We start from the raw sequence: 11,651 nt of genomic DNA on the forward strand, positions 1-11,651 counted from the left end.
TAGGTCTATTTATAAGTTCGTGCGGTTTTACAACAGATGGCGTAACTTGATTATTATTCCATCGATCCACATTTCCAAACATTCATTGGAGAGCTACTGTCGTAAGGCACAAACGTCAGTATAAGTTTTTTATTTGAAGCGTAAACAACAATATTTTTACCACACTTGAAAATGTCGAATTTCGTGCCAAATAATGTGTTTTTGCGGGGAATTCTTCTTCATTATTTTAATATGAAGAAAAAAGCAGCCGAAAGTCATCGTATCTTGGTGGAAGTTTATGGTGAGCATGCTCTATCTGAGCGAAAGTGCCAGAAGTGGTTTGCACGCTTTAAAAGTGGTGATTTTGGCTTGGAAGACGAAGAACGCGAGGGTGCGCCGCCAAAGTTCATGGATACCGAATTGGAGGAATTGCTCGATCAAGATCCGGCTCAAACGCAAGAAGAGGTTGCAAAAACTTTGGGAGTTGATCAATCAACCATTTCCAAACGTTTAAAAGCCATGGGAATGATCCGAAAGGTAGGCCATTGGGTGCCGTATGAATTGAAGCCAAGAGACGTTGAACGCCGTTTTATGGCATGCGAACAACTGCTTCAACGGCACAAAAGAAAGGGTTTTTTGCATCGAATTGTGACTGGCGATGAAAAGTGGGTCCATTACGACAATCCAAAACGTCGGGCAACGTATGGATACCCTGGCCATGCTTCAACATCGACGTCGGCGCAGAATATTCATGGCCTGAAGGTTATGCTGTGTATCTGGTGGGACCAGCTGGGTGTTGTGTATTATGAGCTACTGAAACCGAATGAAACGATTACGGGGGATGTCTACCGACGACAATTGATGCGTTTGAGCCGAGCACTGCGAGAAAAACGGCCGCAATACGCCGATAGACACGACAAAGTTATTTTGCAACATGACAATGCTCGGCCACATGTTGCACAAGTGGTCAAAACATACTTAGAAACGCTCAAATGGGATGTCCTACCCCACCCGCCGTATAGTCCAGACCTTGCGCCATCCGATTACTATCTCTTCCGATCGATGCAACATGGCCTGGCTGACCAGCACTTCCGTAATTACGATGAAGTCAAAAAATGGATCGATTCGTGGATTGCGGCAAAACCGACCGAATTTTTCACAAAGGGAATCCGTGAATTGCCAGAAAGATGGGAAAAAGTAGTAGTAAGCGATGGACAATATTTTGAATATTAAATTTGTAACCATTTTACGTCAATAAAGTTTCAAATTTCGAAAAAAAACCGCACGAACTTATTCATAGTCCTATTACATAATTACAATCAAACATTGTTACAAGTAAAAATCAATAACAAAATTGTAAACACTTAAAAATACTATACAAATGAAATTCTGCTTAGGTTGACTTAAATTTTGTTCAGGTTAACTTACTTCACAGTGAGCTATGCTTTGCTTTGGAGTGGGGTATCATATGACAAAAAAATGTATTTGGTGTGTGCCATGTGTTTACTTATGTTTCGGGTTTCAAAAAAAAGGAAAAGAATTTTTGTCATTGAAATTAAAGAGTAGAGTAAATTGAAATGAAAAGAATTGTGTCATTGAAGTAGAGCAAGTTGAAATGAAAAGAATTATGTCATTGAAATTGAAGAGTAGAGTGAATTGAAATGGTTTACATAATTTGAGTTTGAGTATTAAAAATATATTTAAAGAATTCGAAAGAAGTTTGAAAGTGAAGTGGAGGTACTCTACAAATGTTTCGGCCTGTATCTCACATATAAATGCTTTAATTTTGTCTCCCAATACGTTAATTGAAGCAGGCTTGTCTGAATAGACATGAGCTTTAACATAGCCACACAAAAAATAATCTAAAGGCGTTATATTGCACGATCTGGGTGGCCAATTGACAGGACCCGAACGTGAAATAAAAGGTTGACCGAACCCGCCTCTCAACAAGTCCATTATTACGCGTGCTGTGTGGCATGTGACATCGTCTTGCTAAAACCACAAATCATGCAAGTCAAACTTTTGCATTTTGGGCAAAAAAAAGTTGGATATCATTTCACGGTAGCGCTCACCATTCACAGATACGTCACGGTTCGCAGCATCTTTGAAGAAGTACGGTCCAATGATACCTCCAGCCCATAAACCGCACCAAATTGTGACCTTTTCTGGATACATTGGTAGCTCTTGCAATTCTTCTGGTCGTATCCATTGATCCAAAAATGAGCTTCGTCGCTGAACACAATTTTTCGATAAAAAAGTGGATCTTCGGCCAACTTTCCAAGAGCCCATTCACCAAAAATTCTGCGTTGCGGTAGGTCGTTCGGCTTCAATTCTTGCACCAGCTGTATTTTGAAAGGCTTCAGACCTAAATCCCGTCGCAAAATTTTCCACGTTGTTGAGTAACAGCGGCCCATTTGCTGCGAACGGCGACGAATCGATAATTGATGGTCATCATTAAGACTGGCCGATACAGCTGCAATATTTTCTTCAGTTCGCACTCTACGTAAGCGTATTAGTGGTTTGATGTTCAATAATGTAAATTTAGTCACAATAGCTCGAATAGCCGCTTCAGTAGGTCGATAAAACTGACCATAAAATGGAAGAAGCGCGACTTAAATTTTCTTTTATTGTTCAAAGAAAATTTTATTTTTCTGAAGGTATTTGATCATTGGATAGGCCACACTAGCGTAGTTTCGAATAAATTTTCTATAGAAACCTGTCGTTCCTAAAAAGCCACTTAATTGTTTCTCTGTTTTGGGTAATGGAATTTCCTGAATTGTTCTTACTTTTTCCGGATTTGGCTTCACTCCTTCTTTTGTGAGAATATGCCCCAGAAATGATGTACTTTTTTTCATAAAACTACATTTATCGGACTGAATTTTCAGATTGTGCTGCTGCAGTTTATAAAATATTTTACTTAACGATATTTCATGTTCCTCTAAGGTGGTAGAAAAAATAAGTATATCGTCAAGATATACGACGCAAATCTCGTTAATATATTCTCTCAAAATATCGTTCATAAGCCTCTGAAAAGTTGCCGGCGCGTTCTTTAAGCCAAACGGCATTCGAACGTATTCATAGAGGCCTGCAGGGGTGACAAACGCAGTTTTTTCTATATCCTTTTTGGCTAAGGGTAAGACTCCGTCAGAAAATATGAGATTTGCAAGTGGTCTTTCGATTTCTTTGAAACTTTGGGAAATATTAGTTCTAGGTAAGATACATTCGAGCCTAAAAGGATTTTGAAAAATTTTCAAAATTGAGTCATCTACGCCATGTTGAAAATCGGGACCGTGTTTTTTTCAAAAATCAATATTTCTTGAACCGTTTGATGGATTTCAATGCAATTTACAGGCAATATAGAAACAAATAAGTAGTTTAAATTAGTATTATGTTAAAAAAAAAATTTCGAAATTTTGACCAAAAAAAAGTCAAAAAAATTTTTTGAATCAATTTTTAGTTGATTTGGCCAGTTTTTTAGATTTTCTGTTATACACGTAACGATTCCTTATGATTTAACCTTTATTTTGAAAAAAAAAAAAAATTTATGGTGTCTATAATAGTTCTCGAGATATAGCGATTTTAGTGGAAGCGCGCACGCACGGTTTAGGTAACAGGTGTGCAATGCGCGCTGCGTTATGTGTTCCTGTATGAAGTGACTGGAGCAGACTGCTGCAGGTCTGTGCGCGTTTTTCTACTCCCGCGCTGTGTAACCGCGAACTTCACGGTGCGCGCTTCCACTAAAATCGCAATATCTCAAGAACTATTATAGACACCGTAAAATTTTTTTTTTCAAAATAAAGGTTAAATCATAAGGAATCGTTACGTGTATAACAGAAAATCTCAAAAACTGGCCAAATCAACTAAAAATTGATTCAAAAAATTTTTTTCACTTTTTTTTGGTCAAAATTTCGAAATTTTTTTTTTAACATAATACTAATTTAAACTACTTATTTGTTTCTATATTGTCTGTAAATTGCATTGAAATCCATCCAACGGTTCAAGAAATATTGATTTTTGAAAAAAACACGGTCCCGATTTTCAACATGGCGTAGATGACTCAATTTTGAAAATTTTTCAAAATCCTTTTAGGCTCGAATGTATCTTACCTAGAACTAATATTTCCCAAAGTTTCAAAGAAATCGAAAGACCACTTGCAAATCTCATATTTTCTGACGGAGTCTTACCCCTAACAAAATTTGATGATATCCCTTTGCCAAATCGATGGTGGTGAAATACTGCGCTTTTCCCACCTTGTCTAAAATACTGTCTATATTTGGCAAGGGGTATTTATCATCGATTGTAACTTGATTGAGACGTCTATAGTCAACAACAATTCTATACTTTTGGACTCCTGAGCTATCTAATTTTTTTGGGACGACTATTGTAGGAGAGCTATAGCGACTTTTGCTTTTTCTAATTATGCCTTGAGCTTCCATTTCTTCCATTTGACGTCTCACTTCTGCTTCGTGCTTGGGTGGATAGCGATATAATTTTGAATTTATTGGCTTATCTGTCGTAGTATTTATTTCATGTGTAATTGTTGTTGTACTCGTCAGTATGTCATTTTCTTTGTAAAGTAATTTGTTATATTTCTCCAATAACCTTTCAATAACTTCTTTCTCTTTTTTGTTTAAATCATCTAATTGTTCCTTTTGTATTTTGCATTCTTCTAAAACATTGACTTCAAATTCTTTTGATATAAAATATAAAGTAGCTCCATTAGTTAAGAGTATTAGCTGATCTTTTAGAACGATTTTTGCTATATTATTTACAACAAAATCCATACCTAATAAAAGGTCATATGGCTTATCCATTGATATCGCAAGCCATTTCATTCTAGAATTGCAGGGGTATTGAAACTCTTTTGGGCATTTAGTAGACACTGTTTTGTTAAATTTACGCACTCTACCCTCTATCGTATTTAATGGTGTTGTGGTTTCTGTTAATATTTTGTATTTATTTTCTCCTATTTTGTTGGTATTTAGTAAACTTACAGTGAACCCTGTATCTAATAACGCAAGATATTCTTGGTTTTCGATTGTTAGTTTAAGTAATATTTTATTACGGTCCGAGGCTAGTTGATAAAAAAAATGTCTTCAGTTGTATTTGTTTCAAATGGGGTTTGGCTGATAACATCTACCTCCATCGGTTCGCTTTGCCTATATTGTTGCCTACGAGTACTATCGCTGTCTTGTCTCAATGGTTCATTGCTGCTATTTGTTACATCGTGACGATTTCGGTTATAATTGTTATTGTGGTATGATCTAGTATTATATGAATGCTGTTGTGGACTATTAGTATGATGTCTAGTTTCTCGATCGTATTTGCTTGTGTTTTGTTGTAACTGTTTTGGTTTTTCATTTTCGTAGCGACTATTACGATCTGAGTAGTAATTTTGATTTTGGTAATATTTTGAATGACATTCAGTATTATTTATTGTATGCTTTAGAAGTAGACTACTTTTTAAATTACCCTCGTCTTGACCTACAAAAGAAACCACAATTTCTCTAACTTCTTGAATTTTTAGTTTTTTCATAATTGCGAATGCAAGAGGACCTGAAACTAATTCTTTTGTTCTTTGTACAAGCATGCCACTAAATATATTAGTTACAGTTTCGGAATCATCTTCAAACAGTGCAAGTTCGCTTATATACTCTAATATTTTAGTAATTCTATAATCTAGATCTTTTATACTTCTTACTTTAAGATTATTGATGATACTCGTTATTTCCATTTGATTTCTGGACGCTCGATAATGCTTCTTTAGCCGCTGCTTGCATTCATCCCACGTCGAAGGGGGGCTCACGGATAGTATATTTTTGGCCATGCCCTGAACCTTCAGGTTGAAAATTATTTTGTAAACGTCATCACAACTTGACGGGAAATCTGCAAGGGCTCTGTTAACAGCTTCTATAAAGGATGGCAGAGTACCTGCTTCTCCTCGGAACTCCGGCAAATACCGAATTTCCTTTTCTATTTTACTCCTCCATGATATGGGTTGATGATTCGCTACTACGAGCTGCGTCAAAGCCGCTAGACACTGTTCGATGGTACTTTGATTACCCTCCGTCATTTTACGGTTTTTCTCAAAAATTTGTTGGCGTTTCTCCTGACTTTTCATATAATATTGTCACAGTGTTGTTTCTGTGTTAGTTACTAAATTTTTGTTTTAACTAACTTCGTTGCATACTTGGAAAAAAAATACGCCTTTTGTTTTTATTAACCAGCAGTGTGTCTTTTTTCGGTATAAAATTATTTTAGAGTTTTCGTTTCGTTTCACTGGATTCCTTTTAAACAAAAATAGGAATCCTACCGACTGCGCCACTTAAATTTTCTTTTATTTTTTCAAAGAAAATTTTGTTTTTCAAAGAAATTTTATATTTCAAAGAAATTTAATTTTTTCATGACTTTATTCATTTCACTCAACTAAAAAAACCAAACTACATCGACTCATATTTAATGTCATTAACTAGCATAGTACATGAATCATAAAAGGGAAGTTGTGAAACATATAACTATTATCGGACAGCCAACAGTGGCGTGATCTCGATGCTTTTATGTACATAGATATTGGAAGGAATGTGTACAGCTATGTTAAGCCGTTGAATAATATAATACATACATACATTAGTAAATACCTTAATAAATACAGGGTACATAATAACATAACTCATAACTCGCGCGATAAACTTTCTTAACTTTGTAAGACGAATCATGGTTAAATTATAGACCAAACTGAAGATGTTTGACAGTGAAACAAGCACGAAACGTGCGTCAGCTGTTTAAACCAACTGTTTAAAAAGATAATAGCTAAAAAATCACCCGTTATTAGAGTTATGATGCAAGATTATTGTAGTATTACTCATTTTTGTATCATGACAAATGAAATTGTGTACTCTATGGGATAAAACATACTCAAACATTTGTCCCCACTGTTGATAAGTGAAATAATACCTATATTTTTTTTCATCCCACACTAGGAAATTTAGCAAATTACGTTGAAAACAATAACACAAGATGTCATACTGGAGTTTATATAGCCGGTTTGAGTTGAAAGCGCATAACAATATAAGACCTGAAATCGAATCTTCACATTCATGATCGTATCGGCGACGGATGAAACAAAATTACGTGAACAATCAACCGTTTTATCTCCAACGGATCGTCATCTATTTTTTGGGTTGTGTTTGTCTTCACAATAAATGTAGAGTTGTCAAAATAATAAAAAAAAAGGCTTGTGTTAAGCTAAATCTAACATGTACCGAATTTGTTTTTCTATTTAAGTTAAGCTGATGGCGAACGATATCAAAGCATAATAAGGAGGCAGCTGAGGGATTAGTCCATTGTCCATCGTAAGCATTTTATTATAGAAAGTTTATTTATAAAACATTCATTACATATTTTTAAAGCTTTTTCGCTTGACAAAAGAGCGTTTCCAATATATTTTGGAAAAATGAAATTTGTAATAGTCAGACGGCAAAGCAGTGTCTACTGTTCTACCATTAGCAGTCACTCAGTAGAAAGTGTCCACCTCCTTGGAATATCTCCAAGCAAAGTCTATGAAAAAATTTCAATTAATTTAACAATGAATTTATTTACAATTTTTATTTACTTACAAAAATTTCAGTAACTGAAATTTTTTGGTTAAAGTTTTCTTTATCCGAAACATGAATATTTCAGTTACGATGTGTACGATCACGGATGTGACGATCCAAACCTTAACTTTTCGTACTAGCTGCTCGGCGTGGGACTGATTCTTATTTTTATTGCCAGAGACGTGAATTGTCCGTTCACGGATCTGGCGATTCGAGTCTAGATTAATAGCGTTATAAAGTAAACCCAGACTTTTGTGAATGAGCCCCTGGAATGTACTACAGTATAAAAGCTAATTTGTTTTCTCTTTTTTGCTTGCTATTTGGTGGTTTCAATGGCAAATTGATCTGTTCTTTTGTCACTATTTCGCTTGTTTGCTTACAGTCTGATTGAAACTTTTAAACTCAAACCACCAAATTACAAAAACTAAAACATTAAAATTTTGTATGTGTACTACTGCTACCACCTTGAATGGATTCGCCTTGAACAAAACGAAAGGTAAAACGGTTGGGTACACAAATAAAAATATTTTTTTATTTCTAAGCTTACAAATCCCCCGTAACGGCGGCTAATAAAATTTACTAATATATATATTGGCATAAAAACTTGCCCTACAGTAACTTTTATTTATTTTTAGTATTATATGTTTAACAAACAATCAGCAGTTTCGTTGGGTGTTGTTCATTTAATTGAAACGTCTACAAATGAAGATGAAAAAATATTGCATGTTTACACGTTTGGTGAAAACTAATGACATAGACAACAATATTTTTTATTAGCATTTACACCAAAACAAAACCGTGTGCTTAGAGCTAATAAAGAACTGACACCAAATACCAGTAGGAAGGCCTTGATTGTAGACCGGAGAAATAAGTTTTCCAGCCACAAACAAACTTCAATGGATTTTTATTTGACAACACTCAATTATATACGAATACAGGTATTTAAAAGTTGAAAGAGAATACATTACAATTCGTATCATCAACTTGTACAATATATAGAAAATATAAGCTCGGGAGACATTGCTAATATCATAAACACATCGGACATGCTTTTCTGTATTATATTTTATCCGTACATTTGCTTCTAATTATGGTTTCCCCCCCGCAGGCAACAGGAAACTTCTGAGAGTATTTTTCTGCCATGCAAAAGCTTTCATATAAAACATAGCAGCATAAAACCTTAGGTATTTCATTTGCACACCAAAGTTTAGCGATACAATAATATGTCCCCTCCAATTATTTGGATAAATATTTCAAAATAAAAATTCCGCGGAAAGCGGTAAGATTAATATATATATATATGTATATTATATATATATAATATATACCCTATGATCAGAAAGTACCGGTAATGTTTAAATAAAACAAAACAGAGTTAAATTTCTGGCAAATTTATTTTATCTTCTTCAAAATATGGCCCGTCCGAAGCGACACACATGTGCCATCGTTTAACCCAGTCCTCCATGCACCCCTGGTACGCCGGTGAAGGGATGGCCTTCAGCTCCTTCGTCGCATTCTCTTTAATCTCCTATATCGAATGAAATCTCTTTACACGAAGTGGTAACTTTACTTTGGGAAACAAAAAGAAGTCGCACGGGACCAGTGCTTGCACGAATGTATTTACTTGGTGTTTGGTCAAATAATCTAGCACAATTTCCAGCCGTTTACGCCGCACACCATCTTTAAAACGCTTCAAAACGGATAAATAATATTCTTTATTGACTGTACGGTCCGATGGAAGGTACCCATGATGCATTACGCCTTGGCAATTGAAGAAAACAGTCAACATCTCATTCTCGGTATTTTTTGATCGTAGGGTATATATATACAGGGTTGCTCATATTCGACGGACCCATGTGTTTTTTGGGCCCATTCCAATCGGCGAGGCTTGTCCGCAGGCAACAATCTTTGCGTCAATTGAATCTTATACGGGAAAATGCAAATCAATGCGGATAATTCGTTGTAAAGTGATCCGAGCAATGCCCAACTGCTGTGAACGCCGATTTTGGGATGTCCTTGGCGACGTCTCAACACTGGCCCGCACAAGAGCAATATTCTCATCCGATCCCCTTGGTCGCATCACCAGTCGAAAACCTTTCGTACAAACGTCTAATGGTGTTCTTAGAAGACGCACTTTTCATATTATTTAATTTTTTACACGCACGCTGAGTTTTCAAATTGACTTCTTTTGTTGAATGTAAATTTCAACAATTTGGGAGCGCTTGCGTGGCGTGTACTGTTCAATGGTAAAAATCTCCTTGGACTGACGCTTCCAACGCAGTGTGTCATTAAGCGATCTGACGTCTCTGTCAAAAGATACAGGGTTGCCAGATGGGTCCGTCGAATATTGGCTACCCTGTACATATATATAATTGGCGCGTACACACCCTTTTTGGGTGTTTGGACGAACTCCTCCTGCTATTTGTGGTGAACGTCTTGATGTTGTTCCACAAATGGAGGGACCTACAGTTTCAAGCCGACTCCGAACGGCAGATACTTTTTATGAGGAGCTTTTTCATGACGGAAACACACTGAGAGGTTTGCCATTGCCTGCCGAGGGGCGACCGCTATTAGAAAAATGTTTTTCTTAATTTTGGTGTTTAATCGAGATTCGAACCTACGTTCTCTCTGAATTCCGAATGGTAGTCACGCACCAACCCATTCGGTTACGGCGACCTTTTAATATATATTTTCTTTCTTAATGTAAAATCAAATTAATTTCATTCGCGATTATATTTATGGAGCTATTCACTCACATATATATGTGCATATGTATCTGCGGTTATTAACAACTTCGTTTGAGTCACTGTGGAATACGGAAATTACATTTATTTTCCCCGCTTCTGCACAAATAACGTACTTTCTATTCGAACACAATTAACGTGATTTCAATCTGTGAAATCAACCAAATCCACATAATCTTATCACCCCGTAATTACACACACTGAATATGTAGACTTGTATGTAGGTACATATGATTATAGTATACTAGTAGTACGTGAGCATTATATGAAACAAATCTCTGGTTCAATTAGTGTCATTTCCTTGCAATATTTGCTCTTCATCAATTCATTTACAGGCAAGCTTAAACATATAAGAAAATATAATATTATTACTTCGTAACACTTAAGTAATATCGCGCACTTTCTTCAAAAAAGACATATCTTGATATTTCTCAATTTTGAGTTAATATGTGGAACTGACTCATTGTCAATCTCAATTTCTCACTTACTAATACGCAAAATTTTATGTCATATTTGTTATTGTAAATCTTCGAAATAAAGCAGTTAGAACTCTTTTTTTGTTACGGATGTCACTGCACTGCAATTGATAAGCATTTCATGTTTTTAAATGTGTCGTGATATTCGAAATACGAGTATACTGTAATTGAAAAGAGACCTTTTTCGAATCGCGACTTTTTCTTTTTGAATTTGCTTTTAACTTACTGTACAAATTTTAATATCAGCAAAAGTGTCATAACTAAAAATATGAAAGATTCATATATCAAAAAACCGTTTATCCATCAAGTTTTAAAAACAATCATCATAGTCTTTTCTCATATGACTTTTCTTCCCAATAAGTAACGTTTTATTTTTCTAAAATATTTTAATTAATTAAATAATTAATGATATACCACTTAGATATTTCTGACTATAGGCTTTTGTTCGCCACTTCTCTGCTCACTATCTCTCTGTTCGACTAACCTAACGAACAATTTTCACGTGAAAGGCAAAAAAAAAAATTAACGAGCACGATATACCGCTGGCGTGTATGACTAACCTCATAGGTAAAACTGGTATAGCTCACTATCTTACAAACACATGTAATTTAAGGCAGCTCTATTCCAGCGTTGCCAAGATATAGTATGCCCATTTATAACAGTTGCTTCAGCTATTCGCCATTTGTTAACACTTGGCGAAAAGAAGAGAGCTTATATTAAAACTTACCCTTTGGACTCTGTGTTATCAATTGCAGTTCAAAAATATATCTCAGCAAAAATTAAATAAAAATACAAATACATATTTCTGTGAGAGAACATAGATGGTTTATTAGTAAATTTATACTTTTAGTAAGAAT

General features: G+C 35.3%; 1 protein-coding gene across 2 annotated transcripts; it reads right to left on the reverse strand.

The window, feature by feature from the left end:
* Nucleotides 1-5,050: 5,050 nt before the first annotated feature.
* LOC128869221 (uncharacterized) lies at nt 5,051-11,415 on the reverse strand. Of its 2 annotated transcripts, XM_054111748.1 has the most exons (3): nt 11,209-11,415; nt 7,596-7,840; nt 5,051-7,536 (listed from the first exon to the last, which is right to left on the reverse strand). In XM_054111748.1, exon 3 carries the CDS (start codon nt 6,098-6,100, stop codon nt 5,054-5,056), a length of 1,047 nt encoding a protein of 348 aa, XP_053967723.1. In that variant the 5' UTR covers nt 6,101-7,536; nt 7,596-7,840; nt 11,209-11,415; the 3' UTR covers nt 5,051-5,053. The 2 variants fall into 2 exon arrangements, with proteins under 2 accessions (XP_053967723.1, XP_053967724.1); XM_054111749.1 differs by lacking the exon at nt 11,209-11,415 and having other exon boundaries at nt 7,596-11,186.
* Nucleotides 11,416-11,651: the final 236 nt, after the last annotated feature.

Source organism: Anastrepha ludens, chromosome X (genome assembly GCF_028408465.1).
Source record: "Anastrepha ludens isolate Willacy chromosome X, idAnaLude1.1, whole genome shotgun sequence".
In the NCBI taxonomy this organism is placed as follows: domain Eukaryota; kingdom Metazoa; phylum Arthropoda; class Insecta; order Diptera; family Tephritidae; genus Anastrepha; species Anastrepha ludens.

Bases quoted from the DNA above. Each gene is read 5' to 3' on its own strand.
- LOC128869221 (XM_054111748.1), bottom strand. From the start codon at position 6,100: ATGAAAAGTCAGGAGAAACGCCAACAAATTTTTGAGAAAAACCGTAAA.